Source organism: Diadema antillarum, unplaced genomic scaffold (assembly GCF_040938485.1).
Source record: "Diadema antillarum isolate AM-2024a unplaced genomic scaffold, OU_Dant_1.0 scf00000115, whole genome shotgun sequence".
Taxonomy (NCBI): domain Eukaryota; kingdom Metazoa; phylum Echinodermata; class Echinoidea; order Diadematoida; family Diadematidae; genus Diadema; species Diadema antillarum.
In genome coordinates this window covers 1,102,574-1,129,037 of record NW_027271004.1, presented here as the reverse complement: position 1 = coordinate 1,129,037, position 26,464 = coordinate 1,102,574, and the positions used below count along the sequence as shown (strand labels likewise).

The 26,464-nt window shown below is 38.4% G+C and overlaps 2 protein-coding genes across 2 annotated transcripts; both read left to right on the top strand.

Annotated features, from left to right (window-relative positions):
• The first annotated feature begins 1,744 nt into the window (after positions 1-1,744).
• On the top strand, positions 1,745-9,288 carry LOC139719822 (histamine N-methyltransferase-like). Its single transcript, XM_071631209.1, has 5 exons — positions 1,745-1,784; positions 4,506-4,829; positions 5,872-6,192; positions 7,101-7,432; positions 9,259-9,288. Exons 2-5 carry the CDS (start codon positions 4,634-4,636, stop codon positions 9,286-9,288), a joined length of 879 nt encoding a protein of 292 aa, XP_071487310.1. The 5' UTR covers positions 1,745-1,784; positions 4,506-4,633.
• A 3,791-nt stretch (positions 9,289-13,079) lies between these two features.
• Positions 13,080-25,992, top strand: LOC139719855 (transmembrane emp24 domain-containing protein 5-like). The gene is made up of 5 exons (XM_071631240.1): positions 13,080-13,284; positions 14,210-14,307; positions 14,852-14,921; positions 18,224-18,343; positions 24,479-25,992. Exons 1-5 carry the CDS (start codon positions 13,123-13,125, stop codon positions 24,695-24,697), a joined length of 669 nt encoding a protein of 222 aa, XP_071487341.1. The 5' UTR covers positions 13,080-13,122; the 3' UTR covers positions 24,698-25,992.
• The last annotated feature ends 472 nt before the right edge of the window (positions 25,993-26,464 follow it).

Sequence of the window (26,464 nt, the reverse complement as noted above, 5' to 3'; positions counted from 1 at the left end):
ACTTAGTCTGGGCTCCGTCCCCTTTTCCTGATCCTTGGTGCGATAAACCAAGAGAGGGCGCAAATTTTCTGATTGCGATAATCGAGAGACTGCGCGCCCAACCCGTTTTCTCGGGTATCGCAGTTCTCGGCGTATATATTGCAATCCTTGGGTGTCACGCCCTCATACGTCTTGTCGCGTACACTGAATCACCCCTACGAGTAAAAAGAGTCCAGAAGCTAGACTACAGAACACTAAGAACATGTAACATCTTCCCACTGAGCACTGTAATCGCACCATCCCTAGAAGCCTTCAGCCATCGACTGACGGAAGGCAGTGGATAAGTCCCTGGACTGTTTTTACTTCCACCGAATGTGTGGCGGATAGGGAGGACAGCACCGGGCGCACAACCCACCCCCCCCCCCTTTCAACTTTATCTTATTTGAAACAAAAGAAATAAAAAGAAAAATGGGGGAGGGGTACGTGGGCCCCCGTTTTATTCTGTAAACGCGCACCCTCTTTACAGAATTCCTGGATCCTCCCCTGGATAGGTCCCAATAATTATGCTCTGCACTATGCGCCTCAACCACTGCGTTTCACACACACACGCACATACACCTAACGTCTGCAAGAATCTTCAAGTTTGAAGGATACAGACTGAACCAGAAATAGAAGAAGAAGAAGAAGAAGAAGAAGAAGAAGAAGAAGAAGAAGAAAGGTACCCTGCAACACGACGCAGGGAGAGGGGAGAACGTCCAGCTCAAGCGTCGTCTCAAACGTCCGCGCCGCAAATCTAAAGCTCCGTAATTTAGTCACTGACAGTGACACTGCCAATGCCACTACCATAAAGGCTGGTCATCATCATCGCTGGCACCAGCGTCACCACTGCCTGGGTGCGCCAGTGGTCTACTGTGTCATCTTCTTGACATTCGCATAGCCTTTCTTCGCCCTCATACTCTTTTTTTTTTTTTTTGTAGTGGGTCCCTCCATTCTTCGCACTAAGCAACGGTGTTACTTGTACTTCACTTCGATCACTTCTGTTTCTCTTTTACTATACAATGTATACTTATTATAGGTGTAAATTGTTGTACAGTCCTTTAATTCCACTATGTTCTATTTACCTATATATTCTCTGTTATCAAAGGAAGTGGAACATATGTGTTGTCAAAAAATGAAATAAACTTTGAAGTGAATTGAATTAGATTGAATCTGTTTTATTCTTTATTTATTTTTTGTTCTTTTGACCTGGATGTGGTTGACGGTGACATTCAAGCATAGCGATAAAACAGGAACAAACACTACAATAACAATGCTCCGTGCAATTCATTCTCGAACCTTTCAAAGGGCAATTTTTATAGCAAGCGAGCAAACATAAAGAACTGACTGATAACGTATTAGCCTATTCAAAACCACGGGTGGTGAGTGAGCAGACGACAGAAAGAACTGGTCCACAGATGTATTTGCAACCACAGGTGGCGCTCTTTATGCGACGGACACTGGACGGACATACATGGGTTATCACTATTTTCAGAAGCCGAGGCACCGAGTACAGTAACACTTTTAGACCAAGTTACGTAATACATGAGACGCCCTTTGCAGCACCCAGAGGGTATGTACGCAGGTACCAACGGAAGTATTGCGCTTTAATAGCATTGGACTTTGTACCCAAAATGATTCAAGAGGACTGAATTCATTGCATGTAAGAACTATGAATGTCAGTGTAATTGCACTTGCCTCGTGTTCCTAGCTAGCACAGTATGCGCTGCTGATATCGAAAGGAAAGGTGCATTGTGATATCTCTTGCGGTAAGTTGCTGTTGTATCTTAACGTGACCGTGCTTCACAACACCAACAAAAAGTCGTATGTAGGCCTACTGATTTTGCGTGAGGACTGAAAATAGGTGAAAGGGGTCAACCTAGCCAATCTTCAATTATTCATATTTTCTGAAATAGCAAGTCTTCTACATTATGCTAAAGTTTGGGATCAACGAACAGGAAATTGTGTTTTGGCCACTTTCCTCGAACACCTTTTTGTAGAATAGTAGGATTATGACTGTGTGCTTTATACCGGGTGTCCAAAAAAAAAAAAGCGGAACGGTGAATTTTAAGTACCTTGCGGTCTAAAAGTTATATATCTTTTGACATCATTAGAGAGAGCATCTTCAGCAGAAGACTATGATACCAAAATCATTAAATTTGGTTCAGTACTTTTTATTCTACGCCAATTTCTGAAAATGCAGTCATTGTCAAATTTCGCCGGATTTTTGCGACTTATGAGATAATAATTGAGCGCGACACGCGATCCATACGGTGAACATTGTGTAAGCTCGGTGATCCATGTCAACAAAAGATACAGCTTTCACATTGGGCACGGGCCAGGAAAAAAAAAAACAGTGTGTGTGTGTGTGTGTGTGTGCGCGCGCGCCCAATATGAAAGCGTTTTCTTTTGTTGACATGGATCAACGAGCTTACACAATTCACCTTATGGAACGCGTGTCGCACCCAAATTATTATCTCATAAGTCGCACAAAATTGAAAATGACTGCATTTACAGAAATTGGCGTAGAATAAAAAGTACAGAACCAAATTTAATGATTTTGGTATCGTGGTCTTCTGCGGAAGATGCTCTTTCTAATGATGTCAAAAAGTATATCACTTTTAGAACGCAAGGTACTGAAAATCCACCGTTCCGCTTTTTTTGGGACACCCGGTATAGAGTTCCCTTTTCATTTCCGACAAACCCTAGCGATACAATACTCTTCACTTTCAACTCTAATAACTTTAGATAGGATTTTGCTTCTGCTCTGAAAGTTGGCAGTAATCATTGGCAGAATTTGTGAATAAGGCATATTCAATTTCTGATAATCTTGTCATTGTTGTTGCTCCAGTGGCTTTTCACGTTTTTTGTTTTGTTTTGTTTTGTTTTTTTTTTTGTTTTTTTGGTCTCATTCATCGCACAGCTAGCACGGCTTTGTTAGATAAGCGCTTGAATAGACCCTGTACGCCAACGTCAGAGCCTCATTTCTTCGTTCACACTTTTCCGGAGTGTGTGCTTTCTTTCCAATATTGGGATATGTTTTGGAGAGTCTACAAGTTAAACATCATTTCGGAGCTTAAAGTCTGCTCTTTCAGAACCTGCACTTAGCTAAAAATCCATGTTTGGCGACTTTTTGGTGGTTTTATGATGCAGGGCACATATTCAAGGAGTATAGAGAGTCAAGTGTGGTCACTATAATTATTTATTTCATATTCTTATACTTATAAATTCAGAGTTATGAATATTCGTGTATGTTGTCTTAATACATCCAAGCATAAAACTGGCGCAACGTATGTAGACCCATATTATGTCGCAAGATAATACTTCATATTGTAGGCCTATATTAATAGGCCCTAATATGTATGGGTCCGTATGTATTATACTGTATTCAAATATTTGCTTTGATTTGATTTGATTTGATTTATTGGTTTCTGTATCATCATTGTACAATCACATTCATTTACAAACATTAATATAATAAGATATATAAGCATTTTCTTGTTCATTGCCTGTGTACAATGTACAGCAAAAGTAAAACTAAACATACAACAATGAATAATACAGAGGGGCTACAGCATAAGCGTAGCTTGATTTGCGTGCAGCCCCCGTAGCATACATCGGATGGAGAATAGGAGGGAGGGATGACTTGAATAGAGATAGGATAGTTGAAAGGAGAAAGGGAAAGGAGAGGTTTGTCTGCTTTCACTGAAGGTTTATACAAAGTAAAGGTACCTGTATCACTGATTAGCAAGACATGACAAAATATTTCCTCACCGAGGTACAGGTAGACAATTGATACAGGTCATGGTCGGTTACATAATAATTATTATTACATTTCAAAATCAACAAAAATGGACTTATCGGTTTTTGCGAACAAACTCTTCATATATATATATATATATATATATATATCACGTAAGCCTCTATTTTCTCGATGGTTGCAAGACTACGAACATGTATGCAACAGTCGTAGATTTTGAGGTGAAGGCTGTACATGTAGGCATATACAACGTTCACTGTGCCTCTCTCTGTGAAATCTTAGAATACTTCAGTGAAACATTTTCTGCCATCAATTTCCCTACCAATAACCGTCACTCCGCTCGCATCCCAACCCTGTACCTCCTCATGGTATACATGTACCGACTCTTAATATCTCAAGTTATGCGGCCAGTCTGACAGAGCAGCCGACAGGGCCGGGCTCTAGGTAGCCAAGAAAAACGTGCAATAAACCCTAAGATAGAAAGAACACGATCACACAATGGGACTGCTGTAGTATCCAGGAACAGCCAATGACTTAAATTCTCTTCGTCTTTTCTCCCACAATGAATTACTCATAATATTAATAAATCATATTATGAATTTCACACAACTTGACTGAAATGTTTTAGAAAACAACTCATGAAACAATATATCCTAGCAATATTCTGTTGTTATCCGTTTGTTCGTCTAAAGTTCCTCAGATTTCTCTTCGTTTTCTTTCTTTTTTTTAGATAATTACCATCACCGTTAGAGACCACGCACACACACACACACGCACACATATACACACAACAACAACAACACAACAACAAGGGCAAACTTTAAGTGAAAACGGAAAAAAAGTTGGAGCAGGTCAACTATGGATCTAGAGTCACTGCCTGCAAATCGGGCACGTTACGAGGATGTGTTCCTGACAGGATATTCAAAAATTGCCGAGAAGGATGCCGTCTACCGTCATGTCTCACATCACTTCGAAAACTCTGTTCTCGGGAGCTTGCAGAAAGTCTTTACACCTGAAGAACAATTCAACATGTTGGGTGTCGGAGTTGGAGCAGGTTTGTCTGATTTTCTTCTTAATCGTGTTCCTTTGCCTTATATCCACTCAAACCTAAATACTCCTATCATTTCATAAATTACATTCGAGATTTCAGAAGATTTCCGACCTTTTTCGAAAGAGATAATGCATTTCCAAATACACATGTGTTATCTTCAAATTCTTTTGGATAAAAAAAAAATGAATTTGAACTTTTAGTTCATAATCATGTGACGTTTCGCCGATTAACAATCAGCTTCTGGCGTCATCCCAAGGGAAGAATAGTCCTCATGATTGCACGTGACGTGCAAGAAATGTCAATCGCATGTCGCATGACGTCAGTTCTAGTTCAGTATCCCCAATTCGTAAGAAATTGGAGGCTATAATTCGACCAGAAGAATGATATACCCTAGGTCCCTGTCCACATAACGGAGTCCCTTGAGAGACCACAAAGAGAACCAAACATGGCAAGATCCTTCAGCAGTCTTCAAGACCTGAGGGAACAATGAGACTATCGGAAAATGTAATACTGAAAGACCATCTGGCTACTCCCTGAAAACTTTGAGAGATCACACCAGAACTCTGAGAGACTTGCCTTGTAATGAACCCGCTTTGATCTGACGAAAATTTCTCATTTTTTTTTTCTCCAAAAAGTGTAACTCTTGAGGGCTAAAAGATCATTGAAAGAATAACATAAGAACATCGAGAGAAAGACTGCTGAAAGACCTCTGAAAGACTGTTTGGAACTGTTACAAAATATTTTGGAGACTATGGAGACCAGGAAGTTTAATGAAAGATCTCTTAGGGCTCGTGAAGGACATCGGAGATCATTGAAAGTTCACTCAATGATTATTGACAGATCTGCTAATTATAATAGATTTACCTCCTTCGAGCCGTTTTTCAGAGCTCTTGCCCTATGATGAATAACGTTATAAGATTAGTTTGAATGAGTATTAGCATGTCATTTTTTTTTCAACATTTATATATTTTAGTGCCTCCATAATGACTGGATTTTTTTTTTCCTTTCTGATACTCTCTCTCCCTTTCCCCTTCCTCTCTGACAGGGAAACATGAAATAGCATTCATGAAAACTCTCATGGCATTTTACAGGAAGATATCAAACACCGCAGTAGAGCCAAGTTCGAGTCTACTTCACACGTATGAGGAAAATCTACAAAGTGCCGGAATCACTCCGCAGGTTGATGTAAAGTACATCAACTGCACCTTACGTCAATATCTCGACGGACGTGGGGACAAGGAAGAAAAGTTCCAGCTCATAAGCGGCATTCATTGCATGTATTACCTCGGTAAAATTGAAGACTCAATGGACCAACTCCTGTCCACCTTGACGGAAAACGGAATTCTCCTGTTGCAGTTCAACTCCGGTAAATTTATGTCATCAGTCTCTGATCCTTTTGGACTTCCTGTGTCAATCCAGCGTATGGTTATTTTGTTTATTCAATATGTGTTCTCAACGTTGCCCATTCCGTCGCCCCTTCCGTTGCCCATTCCGTTGCCCATTCCGTTGCCCCTTTTAAAGGTATTGATTACCATTTGGGAACAGTGGTTTAAAAAATGTTCGAGTTATCACATTTGATGTATATTATGTGTAGGTCAGTTGTATCACAAAACATCCTACATATATTATAAAGCAATTGCAATATAAAGCCTAATGTATTATGATTTATTACTATTTTTTCTCAATCAACCACAAGAGTAGACGGGTTATTGTAGAAACTACTTCATTATACTATTATTCACATTCTGTGTGTTTAAGAATACTAAACATTTATCATAATGATTAACATTTTACATTAGTTGTTTCTATCCCTAACTAACATTTTATTACTATTTTGAAGCACTAAAACTGGGTTTTCATTTCATCTGCAAGTGGTAAATAATGCCTTAAATACATGTAAAGGAAGAGATCGAGGAAAATGTTTTTGTTACATCATAATACCACAATTGACAGACAGCTGATTGTGACGTTAGTTTTCCGTAGCCCATATGTTGAGGGAAATGGAACGCGTGTGTGTGTTTTTTTTTTAGTGTAGAGGTATATATTAACATTATGTTACACCTGGACAACCCCTCTGTCTCACTTGGAGAAAGCTGATATAACGATGGCAATTCTGGCTACAATTTCAACTTCTTGTATAGCAATTGCTAATCATCAGGATTCATGTCATTATCATGGCACTTGCCTTTTTAGTAAGAGCCATTGATATCAACGCGAATATTCTATGAACGTGAGTAAAGATTTGTCTTTACACTGAATCATTATTTCACCCAGAGCAAAGTGCTTTTGCCAAGCTGAGAAAGGGACTACCAGCCCTTTATCGACAAGACGGTCCTATCCACGTTGAAATCGATGACGTCACCAGAGAGGCCAAGAGACGAGGATGTGACGTCATAAAGATACCACTCCAGCTGACGATAGACGTCACCGAGCTCTTTGACGAGACGTCTGACTTCGGAAACAAGATTTTAGATTTCTTCACTATGACCAGCTACTTCCGTCAAACAGCTCCTAAGGCGTTGGTCGAAGAGGTGCTGGAGTTTTGGCGTGACAACAGCTCAAGGGATGATTCAGGCCGCTTTCGCGCCAACGCTGAAGAGTACTTGGTGATTATTCAGAAATGTTCTCATTTGTAATATAATTGGATTAATCCGTCTCCGTCTTACTGCTTCATAATATGTGAACATCATCATTTCGTTTGGCATAAACATACAATATTATGACGTGAATAAGCTCGTTGGAAACCTTTCCTTTCTGTTGCCCGAGGGTCTCATGAAGTTATCAATGTTTAGTTTGTTTGTTTGTGGGTTCATTTGTTGTTGGTTTTTTTTCCCCTAGATATACGATTCCAGACGTGAAATTGTTTGGTTCAGAATGTAAAAAGAGTTTTCTTTTCCTTTTTTTACCTTATAGTATAGACATTTCTACCAAAGCTGTGTATGCGAGTAAAAATAATATCTATTATTATTATTATTATTATTACTACTACTACTACTACTACTACTATTACCATTTTGGAGCGGAAACAAAGCTGACGTAAAAGTGCAAGTGTGGAAGTGATGGTATTGTCCCCGTGGCTATGAAGACAGTATCTCTTATGGTTATTCTAACTTTTAAGAAAGGGGATAGGGACGTTTTTCATTATAGACCAATGTTTTTGTTATCCCCTACTGTTGAATTATTTGAAATTTTTGTTTCTTCTAGACTTTTGGATTTTCTCAATAGACGTAATTATCGTTTCTGATAATCAATTTGCTTTTTGGCCAAACACAATACAGCTCACGCAGTTTTTACCTTCCTTAATAAAGTCTCAAAAGTTATTGATGAAATGATGTAATTGAGGAAACTCAGACGACGTATAAGCTATTATCATCTACATGCACCTCCCGAGGGATAGTTAACAAATCTATATATTGCCATCGTACTCAAATCACTTTGTACTCACAAGATTGCTTGCTAGCACACATTCTCAAGTCAAACTCTCGTGTACATACTCTCGCCTCGCCTTTCCAATTATACTCATCTTGTTTTCTTCTCTTTCTCATCTCTTCTGAATTTTCGTTGCTGTTTGCCATGGTATCAATGCATTATGTGCATGCTGTTATTTATGTCCTTTCCTATATTACGAGCCAAATGTATACAGCAGGGGCGGATCCAGGAATTCTGTAAAAGGGGGGGGGGGGGCGTGACTAATATTTCTGGTGCCACTTCCGGGTTTCCTTTCATTTTTTTTTCTTTTTATTTCTTTTGTTTTTAACGAAAAATAAAGGGGCGTGCGTTGCGTGCGTTGCGCCCCCCCCCCCCCCTGGGTCCGCCACTGTACAAACTTGAAATGCATTGATTCTAATGTTTGTTTGCTTGTTTTATTTTACGTGTATATTAACATTTAAGCATTATTGGGGCCCCTATCTATAAGCACTGCTTCTCCTGGGGTTCCCACCATCAAGTTTATTGCTATTGTTTTGTTCATGTTTACTTTGTACATGTATATAATTATGTATCTTTTGTGTGCCTTTTTATTGTATACTCCTGACATGATGGTGAATAAAACTGAACTGAACTGAAGTGAACTGAAGGCGGTTGCTCATTACTTTCCAGACGAACCCGCATGGTCTGTCACAACAGCATTATTTTTGCTGCATGTTCTTTGTATCTTTGTATCTTCAAGATTCAAGATTCAAGATTCAAGATGATTTATTGTCATGTATAAAATATACATAAAATTTGTTTTCGGACATACATAAAGATAGAGGTGCATAAATGAAGAATATAAATCATGAAATGAAATAACTTAACATGAGTTTTATACCATACATACATAAAATAGGCCTACATACATTTATTACAAAAAAAAAAATGAAATATTGCAGGAGAAAATAAGCATATAAAAGTATGCATATTTTTTTTCCTTCGCCCCATTCGCCCCATCCAGGCACTTCCATATGCCGGACCACTCCTCTAGTTGAGACTTTAACATGTTCTATACACACCTCCACTACCCCCCCCCCCCCACTCTCACAGAGTACACTTCCACATACACATACACACGCTCACACACACGCACACACACACACACACACGCACACACACATACCCCACACCCGCGAGTTACACCCATACAAACTTATACATACACACACACATACACCAAAACTATCACCTAATCAACGTGAAGGAAAGCCTGGGCAAGGATAAGAGACAGTAAATTATCTCAAAGAGAATTTGCTGCGTGACAAGGGCTATAAAAAGACAGAGACATTCATACAACATACTAAAATATAGCAGGCAGTGTGACGTATTACAAATGCTCAATAATGTTATCATATTTGTATTTTGTTTAAAAGTTCTCTTAATTCTTTTTCTTCTTTCCTCACAAAATCTAAAGCATTCAATTCAGTCATAGGTCATAGGGTTGGCAAGACATACAGCTCAATACTTCCCAGGTCTACTGTTGGCTCGTCCACAATTACACTGCTGCTGTTTACAAATTTGTGTACAATTGTTTTGCAATGAGTCAAAAATATGTAACAATTCAACATAACTAACGAACAATACAATTGTCATCAAGTGCACACATACTGGACTTTCACACCACAAATACATTGCACATGGGGTAGTTAAGCTCAACACATGCAGTACATGTAGATAGGTCAGAGCCCTGCTTGGGCCGAGTCATCTGGCACTTGTCTTAAAAATACGACTCATGAATCATGAATCATTAAAACAGTTCACATATTTTAAACATATGACGTGTACTATAAATAACAAAAAACATAACCTCATCTATTAAATCTGTTATTGAAAGCTTTACATGCTGCGATCAGAAATGACCGTCTGAACATGTCCGTCTTTACTTTTGGAAGTCTAATTCTACCTGATCTGTTTACAGTCACCTCATCATGAAGCGGATGTGATTCATCTTTCATTATACAATATCAAGTCTAGACACAAGAGCAGATTGTACAATATCCTCTAGATGTTGCACAGGCATTCCTATAATTTTACTGGCTTGTGATACAACCCTTGTCAATTTGGACTTATTTTTCTCTGTTAAACTACTAAACCATGCTACTGATGAGAAGCACATAACAGACTGTATTACGCTTTGATGGAACAGAACAAGTATTTGACTCTTCACATTAAATGACCTGAGTTTTCTAATTAAATACAATCGCTGGTTTCCTTTTGACTGAATTTTCTTGGTATTTACATCCCACCTTAATTTATCGTCTATAATTGTTCCAAGGTATTTGTACTCTGACACCTGCTCTATGGTATCTCCCCCAATGGAAATCATGTCGTGATTGTCTTTACCAGTTTTACAAAAATAAAAAATCATCTCTTTAGTTTTCCTGGTGTTTAAAATCAGTGATGTTTGTTTATTTGTTTGCTTACTTGTTTGTTTGTTTGTTTGCTTGATTTTTTTATATGAAAACCCGGCTGGATAGCCCATGCAGCTACACTATTTAAATGATATATCGGTCACTACAATAAAGATACATTTTTGAAGTTATGGTCAAAAGAAGCAACATTTTTCTTATTCTCTTTAAATTTCTTGACCTTTTAATCGCAAATATCTTCATTTGGCAAATATGGACTTATCGGGTTTTTTTTTTTTGCGAGCAAACTCTTCATGATATAATGTAGGGCAGGTGGCCGCTGCAGACAGTAAGTTGCTCGAAGATAGGTTTTAATATACAATCAAACCTGTCTATGGAGGTCACTCCAAGGGAGACGAAAAACAAAAGTGGCCGTTATAAACAGGGGACTGCTATATAGTTTATTTATTATGCTTTTTTCTCTGGGAGAAAATATTGTTTTTTAGTAATTGTTATGGTCAGGTGGTCGCTATAGACAGGAGGTCGCTATGACAGGTTTGACTGTAAATCAAAAGTGTAATGTGTTTCAAGTACAGTTTTGATAGAGAGTTTATCTTCCATCTCTACTACTAGTACACAATGATAGATTAATGAAGTGAATTAATGGTTTCCACATTATACCCGGCGGCATTTGCACATTTTCCGGCAAGACTGAGCGTTTGCACTTTTCCCGTCGTCTGCACACATTATAGATCACGGAGTTCGCACATTTCCCCGGCCTCACACACCTCCATTATTATGTCTTATCCGAGGGACAGAGTGTTTTCTACCAGAGGGGACGGTATGATGACAGACAACATTGTAAATCTATGACTCAGGAATGAAATGCTGGTCATTATCATGATTATGGCTCGTGAGGGCGTAGTATTCGAACTCCATTATTCGCCCTTAAAGGTCCTGATTACCTTTGGAAGCAGTAATTAAAAAACAATGTTCAAGATATCACATTTGATTCATATGTGTAGGTCTGTTGTATCACAAAACACCCTACCATATAACATTTTCACAATAAAGCCTAAAATATAAGGAGATATCAGTACTTTTCTCATTAAACTATATAACTGTAGATGGTTAATTAGTCCGAAAACATTTTTATTACAACTATTGTTCACATTATTTTTGTCTATTTCAATATACTTAACATCGATTATATGGATTCAAGTTCTTACAGTGGTTGTTTCTATCCCTAACTCACATTTCAGAACTATTCTAAAGCACAAACGCTGGATTTTTGTTTCATCTGCAAATGGTATACTTATACCTTTAATTGCTTTGAAAGTCTACAGCCTGTCTGGACCACAGTGCTTCTAAACAAATATAGAAATCGATGCTCGGGAAAAAAAGAAACACGACCGATTGTTATCGATTTTATGCAGTTATGATAGGTCGTAGTCCCTCTGATATGTTGATTGACAAGTGCATTTCATCAGACAATACACCATATTATAGGGAGTATTCATGTAGGCCTACTTACATTATATCAATTTGATCAACAGCAACTAAATAATGCATAGAATTAACAATTTAAACGGTAAAGGGCGGGATGAATGAAATGAAATTCAATGAAAGAGTAAAAAAAGAAGAAGTGAAAATTGAATTAATCCAAGAAATAAATAAATCAAGAGAGACGTAACAGGCTCTGCAGAGTGACACATTTTCCCCTTTTAAGCCTGTCTAAGTTCTATAAATACATTATGGTGGTGCAAATTACACCCACTGAATATGACCTATACTGAATACATGATCAATTTCACATCATGTAGAACGTACAGATAGTGCGATTTGTGAAATGTATTGCTGTCCGTGAGCAGAAAAGCAAAGCAAAACGAAACAAAACAATAATACCCAGAAAAAACAAAATTTTATGTCCGCAAAATCTTTTGACAGTTGAAGAATAGATCATAAATGATATTATGCCTTATTTTATCAATTCAGAGGCTTTGGAAATTCTGAGCCAGAAACAGCGAATGTAATCATAATCATTGAATAGAAGAACAAATAGGCCTTCATATTTGTTTCTATACCTTCTAACAATCAATCAGTGATATTAGCACGGACAATTTAGCACAATAGAAGTTGTTGTTAAAGAAAATGAGAAACCATCGAAAGTTCAATTCTACTAAAGAACCAGCAATGATTTATATATCACTGTTTCGAACAGCAGTAATGTCAACAACAAAAATAACGTGAAACATTACTAGTAATCAAATCGCCATAATATCAGAACCAAACATCGTTGGCGTTTACAACAAAAATGTATGCAGTCGGCTAGTCGAACTGGGTGAAACGACTGTAAGAAGGCTACAGGAAGAGCGTGTGTGTGTTGTGTAGCTTCTTCATTGGACAACGCGTACACACATACACCGTACACACACATACCGGCGCGGTGGACTTCCTGCCACAGAAACTCTTCCAAAATGGATCATTTACGACTATTTTTCAGTTACTTTATCACCGCCATTTTAATCGAAATTTCATTAGGGATCATGCATGACATGACGGTCGTCGTGCCACCAGGCAAGAGGGAATGTTTTCATCAAGCAATGAAGCAAGATTTCAATTTGGAATTCGAGTTTCAGGTGAATGCTTTTTTATATCAGTCCGATGTATTTGATTCAATGTTGGTGAAAGGGGCGTTGCATGTGGTACAAAAAATGTATTTAAAGTTGAACTCTAACAAACTAACGTTAGACCTAGTAGCCACCTAGTAAGGATCGATCAGATCTTCGTAATCAGTGACAATTGTTTCTGGTAAAAGGGAGAATAAAAGAAGAAGAAGCTACAGTATATCATGAGTTGAAGATTATGCAAATCAACATTTATTGATTTAACAAGATTTGTAAATTGTAGCTGGTATACTGTAAACTTTACTAGCGTAACAATTGAATTACCTTAGGTCTCCTAGTCCTACCTAGTCCTAGGTAGTATAAGGTCTACAATAGTCTTTATTAATAGCTGTAAATGTACATAGATTCTCGAATAAATGTACTGTACCGTGCGGGTAACTGCGACCAGCCCATACGTGTACGCAAAGCGTTCAGGTGTCGGTGTATACACTGTACAGTACATTGTATACAATACCTCTGCACAAGGAGCGCCCTGGCCCGGGGTTACCATGCGGGTATTGAACTTCTTCTTATCAAATGGATGATAATTTCTAGTGTTTGTGTAGGGCATGGCCATGTGTGTCAAGAGATGTTGACGGCTACCTTGTCGTTTATTTTGTGGAGAATGAGACAGTAGTGAAGCCTGTGGCGCCTCTACTGCACAACCAAATCTTTAATATGCATAGTCTGTGATTCTGTCCAAATTGATTTAGATTATTAGTTTAGTTAGATCTTCTTACATGTACATCAAGTATAGATTTATTGCTCAAAGTGGCGCTATTTTCTGTGCCACTTTTAATGAATTTATGCAGTTTTCGACTAGCGGCACATCATTTTTGTGGTTGTAGTTTGTTTCTCTTAAATAGCAACGCAGCTTTCTTCTTGCTCTCTATTTCAGGTGCTCGAAGGAGGAGATTTGGATATCAATTTCATTTTGCGGTCGCCAACAAATAAAGCCCTGGCAACGGAAGCAAGAAAACCAGACGGAATATATTCGTAAGCGTTGACAGAATGATTTCAATCATTTCAGTGCTATTGAGGGGAAAGCAGGTTTCCTTTGAATAGATTCTACATTGTAAATGTAAACAGGTTTCTACCATTTTTTTTTTCAACAGGTGTTTCTTTACACATTTACAGTACGTTAACAGTTTTTGGTTTTTTTTTTTACCTTTGATAGTGGCAGAGTGAAAGCTCCATACCATGTATCTTGTGGTGCATATGAATATTGGAAGATAAACTTTTGCAATGTATAGAATTGTCAAGATTATACTGCAGCATGATAAACTTTTGAATTGAGACACTTTTGTGATGAACAGTTACAGTAGGAACCCTCTTTCAGAATGTATGACCCAGACTGAATGATGACTCTATGGGAAGCCAATCATCTTTCTCTATATTTTATCCTTTTTTTAATTATTTTTTGATGTTGTCTAGTAAACTATTCGTTCAGATGTGAGTTTCTTCACTTTGTCTCTCTCTACCAATAAAATTTGTTAAAATCGCAACTTATACGTGTTGTTTTGTTTCCTGATTTTTCCAGATTTCATCTCCAAGAAACAGGGGACTACCTCTTTTGCTTTGACAACTCTTTCAGCAGAATGTCAGATAAAGTAAGCCATGTCATTTCTTTCTCCAATAAATGCACTCAGTCCAGTCAGTCATTATGCCCTGTAAACTGTTTCACCGGGAGGGTGTTTCACTAAGAAACTTAACCTATTGAGGAATGAGTCCTGAGTATACTCTCACAAGTGTCTATATATTATGCGGAACGAGTTAACTTAAAAATGTAAGTTTATAGTATACTACAGTGTCTTCAGTGTTGTTTTGATTTCCTTACACAAAATGAAAATTTTAAAGACTCTTTTTTTTCTTTTTCATTCATGCAGCTAGATTATACAGCTGTACTTTATCATCTACATATTGTAATAAAAGGAAAAAAATGCTTCTATTTCCTTTGTAAATTTATATCAATAACAGTTTGAAGTAGATGCTGAAAGGCTGATCAAATGACACGGAAGCCAGTATCATACCATGATTTTACAATAATCTAAAATTCTAAGATTGACTTTGCTTTTTTTTTTTTTTTTGTGAAACACTCCCCATACGTGTCAATGCTGTCGGGGCTAGACACTAACTCTTTTCTTTGGTGTCCCAATCTGCCAACTAACATAGATCTTTCAATCTGAAATGTTGCTTTCCCAAAAAGAAATGAAGTGGTGCGCAACACAGGAAACATAACAATCCATTAGTTGCTCCATTGGATCTCCAAAATGGAAACGTATGTGAAAGACTGGTTGCCCAACACGGTTGTTATTTGGTGTAGGCCACTACATTTCTCTTTTTGAATACAAACATTTCATATTGGAGATTTTGATTGGCTGAACAAGCCATCAGAGAAGCGTCACCAGTATGTGTATTTTAGATTTATTTATTGAATTATCTTTCTGTTTTTTTTATTTAATGAACTAATTTATAAATTTGTCTATTTAACATTATAAAATTACCCAGGGAAGATAAATTTTGTGGTTTAGACACGATTACTCTGGGGGTCCTGCAACAAAAATACAAAACTTGTATAATGTAACAATTCAAGATACAAAAAGTAACTTTTAATCAAGGACATCCCTTTGTTCATTAACAATACAAACCATGGCAATACTGTTTGTGTGAAAGGTTGAGAAATGCAGACTAGGAAAAGTGATTTGTATCAGAAGATAGTTCATAATCAAGTACTTTTATGGACATGCATTTGGAATATGGACCAGTAGTGCATGTCAGTAAGCAGTGACTGTTGAAATCACTGTTAGCGACTGCTGAAGTAGCTTCCAGATGTTCAGCAATGATTCTGTTTACTTAATCTTTGTTTGCTGCAGTCTCTTAATCTTTGCTGAGAATAAAGAGTCAATAGTGCTCCGTGGCAGTCGGGATGTTTGCCCAGGGGGGTGGATGATGGGAAAAGGGAACAGCTGGGCCTTTCCCATGCATCATTGGCCGTTCATTTCTGCATGCATAATTTATCCCAAAGCTATGCTTAGATCTGCCAAACCAGCTGGCTACAAGTCTAATCGTACTGTATTTCAGCATGTGGTATTTATGAAAGTGTGAAATAACCTGTGTTGTAGTGTTGTAGTCTCTCTCTCTCTCTCTCTCTCTCTCTCTTTGAAACCAGTTCCCTATCATTGATTTGTAGTTAATTCATTCAGTAGGCTCGCCACAATTGTATACTTGTGCACTATCTTGAAACAAATGCCGCTGTTCAAGGAGTCTCAAGTTGGTACTGACTAAACGCCTGTCTAATTTTGTGTTGAGTAGTACATTTCCAGTCACTTGTATATTTTTGTGGGCCTAGAGCTGATCATGTACATTATGATAGAGTTTGTACACGGTATGTACATAGTTTGTGTCTCTTCCTGTAGTGTACTTGTATGCATCCCTGCTGTCGGTATCTGGAGCTCAGCTCCTGCTTCATCATGATGTAGAAATGTTTCTTCTTTTCCTTTCATTGATGTTTCAGGTAGACAACTGACTAACCGCATTCACATCCTGCTCTTTTGCAATGAATGAATGAAGTCTGATATTTATGCAGATGAGTCGTGACTCTCTCACACACAGGACCTCCGTTTCATGTCCTGTATGAGGGAACAAGAGGGGGCGACATCATTTAACACATAATGTAACATTGCTTTAGTAGCAAAATTTGCTGGGATTGAACCTTAGCCATTTGATCGCAAGGCAGATGATTATAAAATGCTACCGACTGAGCTGTGTTGCTCCCACTCATTTTGAATTAAGAGTGACAAGTCTTTTACATGTAGCAATATAAATTCACTTTTTTTATCTACACAGCTTTTTTTTTTGTTGTTGCATAAATCAATAGATGCACCTGTTGCTGAATGTTTACGTGTGAATGGAGTAGAATTGATTGCCTATGAACAAGAAACTCATCAATAATATACTGTAATTTCTCCACTCTCATGACCCCCTCTCTCTCAAAAGAAAAGGAGAAAAAAACCTTCAGTATGTTACTAAATACATCATATATGCTGTAACTCACTGGGCCAACTGTTGTGTACATGTATATTTTTGTAGTTCCCTTATTTTGTAGACCAAGGAAGCTATTGTTTGCATTTTTTTTTTCTTTGACTGATTTCTCAACTTGATTGCTCACATTATATAGTATGTGTTCGTAGAGAAGGGCTGTGTTTAATACTATACAATACAATACATGTACATCACATTATGGTACAACATGTTGCAATACAAAAGAAAACAATGAAATTGCTACATTTGTACAGCGCTATTACACACACACACACACACACACACACACACACAAAGCACACAAAGCACAAGTTGTTTCACAGCACTTTACATCTCACACCATCATCTAAAGTGTAGCTACTATACTGCCATGTCCACATTTACAGGGTATTCAGAAGTTATCCATGCACTCAACAAAATGTTATACGATGCCTATTGACCGATTCTGTGACGCGCTATGTGTATTTTTGGCATGGGCGCAGCCATAGTGGGTGTATCAGCCGACCCCCCCTCCGCACTCCCCCACCCCTCTCCCTACATTAGCACGCGCGCAGAATGAAAAACTGCTTTAGCCAATAGGCGTCTCGTACTGAGTGCGCGAATGCTTGCTTAGTGCGCGAACCTTTGTTACAAGTGCGTGATAAACATGTTGCCCCGGGGTGGGGGAGAGCAGGGGGGGTCGGCTGATACACCCACTATGGCTGCGCCCTGTGCCGTAAAATGTCTGCTGCCCTCAACGAACCCGAATCGGTCAATAGACGAGACTTAGGTTTGTATTCATCAATGGTTCTCTGAAGTCAGGTTCTGTCATTTCTTCATGTGATTGCCTCCCCCCCCCACCACCACCCCCCCCCCACACACACACACACAGGTCGTCTACTTCGATCTGGCGCTCGACTACGAGGACGACGACGGAGTGGACGTACCCAAGTGGATGGATGGAGTGGTTGCTGCCGACGAAGATATGGAAATACGTCTAGAAGAAATTCAGGTTTGTATCTAGTGGACACTTCGATACATTGTGTGTTCATTTCAATCTCTTTTCCTCTAAAAAGCTACAGTTACACCTGGGCAAAACTTCTTGAAGTTTAGCTTTGATGACTCTTCTTGATGTTTGCCTGTCCGTCCACACACGAAGCAAAACTTCATGAAGTTTCATTTCTTGAAGGCGTGGTCACTAGTCAGAGAGATTTTACACCCATCAGGCCTGTAAAATCTCCTCCATCAAAGTGTACCCTATCCCTACTGTACAGTATCACTGCCTCCCCATACATGGGATGGACTTAAAACTAATTTTGTATTCTCTGTTGAAAAAAAAAAAACAATAACAAAAAACTTAATCCCTCTTTTTTACACTTTCATTATGCACTTAGTTTGGCTGTATCTATTATTATATGCTCATGATCCCACTGTCTCAAAGGGTTTGGCTGTCACTTACAAAAGAATAAAATTTGATAATTAAAGAGCGAGGACAATGAAATACATGAGAAGAATGTGTTGCATGTAATGTACACACAAAAATGCACTTACACACATGCGCATGATATGATAAATGTAGAACTATCGCGATATTGTATTTGTTTGGCCATTTAGTTTATGTACATTGTACTGCCAGATCATTTTGATACTTAGTTTTATGTTGTGTGTATGGCACATAAAACATACTGAGAGAAAATTCATTGCCAAGGAAAGACAGGGTTTGAGGAAAGATGAAAAATAAAGATGGCAGTATATCAGATCTTGGTGAACTGTGCCCCCTACCCCCCCCTCCCCCCCCCCCCACCCCATATCCCAAACACACACACACACCAAATCCTGTGCTGCCAGCCTTTACTAAAGAAAAAAGAAAAAAACAAACAAACAAACTATGCAGGTTCATAAATGTTTCAGTATTTTCCATTATTTTCTGTACAACAAAAAAAAAAACTCTGTAGGTTCATAACTGGAAATACTGTTTTTTTTTTTCTGTAGTACATCTTTTCAGCCCTCAGACTTCTGACACATACACTGTATGCTGCTTACAAGGTTCCCTCTCTCTCCTCCCCCCCTGTCTGTAGCCCAATCTAGATTCATGTTTTCATGACTCACAATCAAAGTGCAAAGATATACCATGACACTTTCCTTCTCTCTATCTTTCACTCTCTAATACTGTATCTTCTTCTATTATTCTCTCTTCCTCGCTCTTCCTTTCCCCCACTGTCTTCTCTACTATTCTAAAGTGTTTGTCTTTATTTTTTTCTTCCTTCTTTCACTGTTCAGCAAAATACTGGGGAAGACATGAGACAAAAAGTCAGCGAAGAGTACTACCGCACCATTTTTGGACACATGCATGATATGAGGGTACTTGCACACAAATCATTAGATTGCAAAATGATGAATCCATGTATGCTCTCATTATCATACTCTACATGTAAAAAAAAAAAAAATAAATAATAAAAATGGCCAAGCCATTGCACATGTGCTACTTGCTTTTTTTTTCTATCAATCACTCTCTTTTTGTGTGTGTTTCCGTGTCCTATATACAGTGGGCTCCCATTATAACGAAGTCCTCAGGACGGGCAGTTTTCTTTTGTTGTATCGACATTTTGTTATAAACCAAATAAGTAAACGATAAAATAACAGAGGGAGAATAATGTTGGGGCCTGAATTTTGATTTTGTTGCAACTGGAATTTCATTATAATTGTGTTCGTTATAATGGGAGTGCACTGTACGACAGTCTCTTGCAATGTTGGCATTATACATGATATAATCACATTGGTTTGTTTACTTGTCTGTTTGGGTGTAATCGTCCTTGGTCCAAATCTGTATCATGCATTAGTTTTTCCCCCAGTTTTCCCTCAAACAGACAAAGAGCAAAAAACAAACAAACAAACAAAACAGAAACATATAAAAAAAGAAATGAAACAACATTCCCCTTTCTTTGAACACACACACACACTCTTCAGACACACACACACACACACATTAGTTTATGGAAATAAGGTCATGCTCTCTCTCTCTCTCTCTCTCTCTCTTTTACACATGTCAGTTTTAGAAATCAATTTGTGTTATGTTTATCTCTGGTTTACTTGTTTAACACTCATAATATCTATCGTGACTCAGGTGTAAAAATAAATGTCTAGCAATCATGTTTGATATTTAAGTTAATAAGAAAAAAAAACATGTGCAGTGGATCCAAATTAATTGTTAAGTGTATGCAAATTGATTGTTAAGTGTATGTGGTAAAATAAGGTAGAAAAAAGATTTAACCTCATACAGTAGGACCACAGTCTTGAACTCTTAACATTCCATCGTTTCAAGTGATTTGGAGCTATTGATTGGTTATCTTGTGAAATTAATTCTTCTCAGGGGCATTCAAATTGGAATGCAGTCAGAAAGGGCCCCCAAAAAACAAACAAACAAACAAACAACAACTAGATTGCAACTAGACAGCTCACTGCTGTGTGGGGGTCAAAATCCATAAAACAGTATCATCAAACATTAGATCTCAATGATGTGCATTGCCAGCTTATGCCACGTACAGCTGTACTTACATTTTGTTACCTTGTCACCCTTCCCATCATCCCCCACCAAAGGATATCATGGTATGACCTTTGACCTTTGTAGTCTGGACTGTTTCATCCTCTTTCGTGCCGTGTGTGTATACGTAGATCACTGAATATTACACAACCTCTGTCCTGGTATGGGGGCTAGGGATCACTGGGGTAGATCAATTTTGTTTGCAGTGCCATTGAGACTTTTCCTCTTTTATTGCGTGATGTGTAGGCAGATTTATGTGTACACGTACATGGGTCCATTATTTCACATGGTAGGGGTCACTCAATGAAAAGGGACTTTTTTAAAACCCTTTTTATTTTTTTCATTTTTCTTAACTGAGGATTACAATGGATGATTTTATTTATCTATTATTTTTCTTTTTTTGTTTTATTTATTTATTTTACTCGGCTGCAGAGGTGTGGAAGGAAATGAAAATGCAAAAGTGACCACTTAATGTGGAGCACAAATCATATGACATTTTCTTTTTGAGCTGTTTTTTGAAGTGCAGTACAATTACGTTTAATTCATGTTTGCTTAGGTAAAATAAGTACTTCGTTGAAACAGACCAAACGGAATCCCAGATCTTAAAAAAAGGTCAAAATATGGTAAAAATGGGATACAAATCAACATTTTGCATGTTTTTGCCAAGTTGTAAATAATAAATCTCTACATCTGAAGAATCTCTCCTCATCCAAACGAGATAAAGAGCAAAAACCAAACATTTTTGTGTCTTCTTGAAGAATAATAGCAATATAGAATCCACCCCCACCTCTGATCAGAAATATATATTTTGCCTGGTGAGATGCATTTAACACACGTAAAAGTATCCCCCACCACCACTCCCTGTAAGTTTTCTGAAATACAAGTATTCCCGGCTGTATAATTGTGAATGATGGTGGGCTTGCTATTCTAAAAACGTGCAGCAGCCTTCTTACCATCATCTCTGTCTTCCCCGAGAGGGCGGGCTACTCCTGAATTTGAAAACTGCACAGCAGCAGCCGTGCCTGTGTATAAAGCTGTCCTTGTGGGAATGGATGTAACAGTGCAGGTCCGTTACTATAGCGAGCTTTTTATTTGCAACATGAACATTCGAGCCGACGCAGCCTTCTGGGTTGAACAATAGACACAGCTGTCTTCCACTTGTGCACAACACCAGTTTTGTCCTGAGTCTTATTTTCATGCAACCTTCGTCATTAATTTCGTATGATTTTTCACTCTATACGTGAAAACCACTTCAAGATGAGTGTGAAACCCCAGTTCTGTGCGCTTTCCAATTTGTTGCTTTGAAGTCAGTTAAAGTCCCCGCAAGACTCTCCTGACTTCTTCCTTTCTATAAGTTTCCAAGATTTCAAGCTTTCAGCTTAAGCTTTGAATAACTAGTCTTCCCCCAAACCCCTCCCCAGAGAGAGAGAGAGAGAGAGAGAGAGAAATGGGGGGGGGGGGGGGAAGAAACAAAACAAAAGTGGAGAAAACCATTGCGTAGGCACAATAGGCTAGTGGTAAGTGATTTGGGAATAATGACAGATGAATATGAGAAAAGAAATATTTATCATATGAACTTTGCACATGATTGTGGATAAAGTATACAATGTTTGACCTCTGTATCTCGCATATAATTCTCAGCTAGATAACCTGGGAGTGCAGTGTTATGAGCCTTGGTATCAGTGGCATTATTTTGGTAATGGATTACCTAACGTGACTGACTGCTATAACCAAAATATGTGTGCCCACTTCACAACTCATACTTCAGTTACGTTCAGACAGCGATCCTTAATGAGGCCAAGTGTCACATGGCCTCATTTGTCAGGAAATTGGCAATTTCGGTGATGAAACAAATGTTGTCATTGATTTGTCAATTTAAAAAGAAAAAGTCATTTAATTACGAAAAAAAAAATCATGTGACACTTGGCGTTCCATACTTAACTACAAGCTTATCCTTGAAGTTGACTTGGCCTGAACTTAAGAATCACTGTCTGAACGTAACTTTTGTTGTCATCGCTGCAGTCATAACATAATTTGTGTCTTTCCAGCCTTCCATTTATACAAATAACTTCATTTAGTTCTTCTTTTTTCTCTTTTTTTGGTCATTAAACCCTGAGGTATCATACAATTATTGTATCGTGATCGCAGAGCAGATCTAGAATAGAGAAGAACGACAGCTTCTGAAGTTTTCATCAATAATATCACAATGGAATAAAAGGAAATAAAAGATCTGTTCAGGTGATGCCATGTTTTCTTGTTTGCTGGCTTACCTCTGCTCAAATACAGGAATGCATAAAAAAGCAAGCGCATTGATGAGGTAATACGATTTTACCATGTGATTTGCGATTTGACGACATGAGCTTATTTTGTAGTTCGTACGTGTCTAGTGTCTAGTTTCTTTTGTTTCTTTTTTTAATGAGAGCTCAGGTTTTGCAACATTTTTATTGAAGAAACTGAGAATTTTACACATCGTATCTGCTGCATCAATCCTGGTAAGAGTAGAGCAATCCCTAAACAATCCAGGAGCACACCATAATTGCAACACAATTCTCAGAAAATGTAACGAAGAACTGCCATCCAGTCTTGCTTTCCTTGGTTCTGTTTTTGTTTTATTCGCTCTTGTTTATATGTTGTTCTTTTCACTTTTGTAAGACTTTGTGATATTGATTTTGTGATATCATGCTTCGCAAGGGATAGACAGAAATAAATAAAGTTCAACTTCAAAGTTCAAATTCACAGTTCCTGTGGGGGTGGGGGGGGGGCTTAAATGTGACCCTGCACCTTCAAAACAAACAAAAAGTCGCCAGACATAGATTTTTAGTTAAGACCATATTCTGAAAGAGCAGACTTTAAGCTTTAAAATGATGTATACCTCAAATCAAATGGACTCTTCTAACCTATCTAAATATTGGAAAGAAAGCACAAACTCAGGAAAAGTGTGAACTGAGAAAAGAGGCTCTGAAGTACAATGTCTATTCAAGCGCTTAATCTTTACCAAACCGTGCTGGCTGTGCGATGAATGGGACAAAAAACAGGAAGTAAACCACCAGAGTAACAACAATGAAGGGATTATCAGATTAAACTGCAATTAAGCGTGCCTCATTAACACATTCTGTCCATAATTAATGCCAACTTTCAAAGCAGTAGCACTATCTTTTCAAAAGTTATTAGAGTTGAAAGTGAAGAGTGTGGACGAGGTTTTTCAGAAATGAAAAAGGGATTCTAAAGACACACCTAATCACACTATTCTACAAAAAATGTTCGAGATAAACTGCTAAAATAACACACTTACCTGCCCGTTTTATGATACCAAATTTTAGCATAATGTAAAAGAAGACCCGCTCTTTCAGAAAATATGAAAAAGTCAAGTTCGGCTCGGTTGACCCACTTCACTTATTTTCAGTCCTCACGCAAAATCAGTGTGTGCGACTTTATGTTCGTTTTGAGGTGCACGGTCACATATAGTACCTGTAACTGATTTCTGTTTGCATCGTCTCAATTCTCATCTTGTCTCATCATGCAGCCCATAAAATAAAAAGTTTAAAAAGTAAAAAGTTTAAAAAGTTCAAAGTTCAAGTTCACGTCTTGTCTTGTCTCTTTCCCCAGACATCTCTGGACATCGTCAGCGACAACCTCCGGAAGTCTCAGCAGCACCAGCGTCAGTGGCGCAACATTGAGTTCCGGGACCGCTATCTGGCCGAGCGCAACTTCGAGCGGGTCAGCTTCTGGTCAGTGGTCAACACGGTGGTCATGCTGCTGACCGCTCTTATCCAGGTTGTCATGATTCGAAGTCTGTTCGGCGGTACGGGCAAAGTGAGGACATGATAGAACACTGCAAGCCACCCGATGGACGCGGCGCCCTGGGAGCCAACGCGCTGCTATACAGCCAAATCGACAGACTGCCCTGAAACAAACAAACCACGAGGCACGTCCAAATTGTGTCTCCGATAAAAAATATAATGAAAACAAGAAACAACAGCAATCATACTTTTCTTCTCTTTTCGCTTTTTTTGTTTGAATCTCATTTTTTGTTTGTTTGATAGTGATCTTTTTTTTTCACTCATCACGTTGATGATTAAAAGAAGCTGACGAAAGAGAGAAAATATGGATACCAGCATTGAGCCGAAAAAAGAAGAAAAGAAATGAAAAAGAAAAAGAAAAAGAAAATGACAATGTCCAAAATTTTCGTAGAATAGAAAGGATTGTGCGGAACTGTGGTGATGCACATAGGAGATTAGCACACACTTGCCTGGAGTTTAAAAGTATGTAGTAGTTCGTTCCATGCAGCAGCGATCACCTTGTCTGATTTTAGCTGAGATTCTGAAAGAACTTCTTGTATTATTCGCCCTCATACGGGAAGCTGCGGGTGACGTCCATTCGTGCACCAGGACTTTTCTTTCAGCGAACAACTTCAAAGGTTTAAACAGCATCTTCGTGTGATGCCGGACATGGTTGAACATGAGGGGACTGTTTTGTGAACAAAACAGAGTTATTACAGGTTAGCGATCAAGGTCCAGCACCATAGATTGACTTATGTGTGAAGTGCAAATATTTGCCGACTACTGTAAAAATGTGAAGAGTTTAATTGCAAAACGAATTAACTCTATTCTCGTCAAGTTAACAAAATTTAGGACGAATGTTGCAGGAAAAAGGAAGTAACTAGCAAAGTAACAACATTTTAGACGTGTTAAACATGACGTCATTCGAGAATGTATCTTGTTATGTACAAGTTTGTTATCACTAGAAGGAATTTACAATATATTGCTCTGTCTGATGATGGACTTTCCCACTTCAAAATGTCTAAAGAGGGCGCTTAGCCCGTTGTGCGATTTTACTCTTCATTATGTATGTAACTGCACTGGATCATGAAAGGGAAGCTGTAACAGTTCGGGCTCGATATCAGGCTACGGAACGTCTCGGCAATGTCTCGGGAAAGTCCCGGCAGCGGTTGTTCCCACGGGCAGTGCACTCTATCCCCACTGCTTTGTCGTTAGGAGGGGGCTTGCAGCCGAGGTTTCCCTTACTGCCTTCTGTACAAGCAACCGATGCTTCTGTAGTAGCTACATTGAAAAAAAAAAAAACCATTTCTACTTCCATTGAAATCACTTGTGTAATCAGTCCATTTGATATCACGGTCAAGGGTGGGTCATAGTCGAGTATAACTGAAATGACAAGCATCGTATTGTATGCATTTTTCCCCCTAATTACAACTTGACATGGCAATTAGACGTCTTACTGATATACTGTTTCACTTTCTCTCCAAAGCATATGAGCGAGGTTTATATTTGCGAGACAACACGCTGTTCAAGACGACGCAGCCTCCCGGGTTGAAAAATAGGAACAACTGTCTTCGCGCAATGCGCAGAACACCAATTTTTTTTTTTTTTTTTTTTTGTATTTGTTTTGCTTTTTTGCCTAATTCGTCTTAGCGTTCGCGTCGCAGATCTACCGCTCGCTATTGTCTGATACCAAAAGTGCCTTAAACCATGCATAGTACTTATGCTCTTCGTATTCTGTATAGTGTCTTTTGTTCATTTCCGTCTGTCAGATACGGGACCGGCAGTTTCCTTTTGGTATATCGAAATTTCGTTA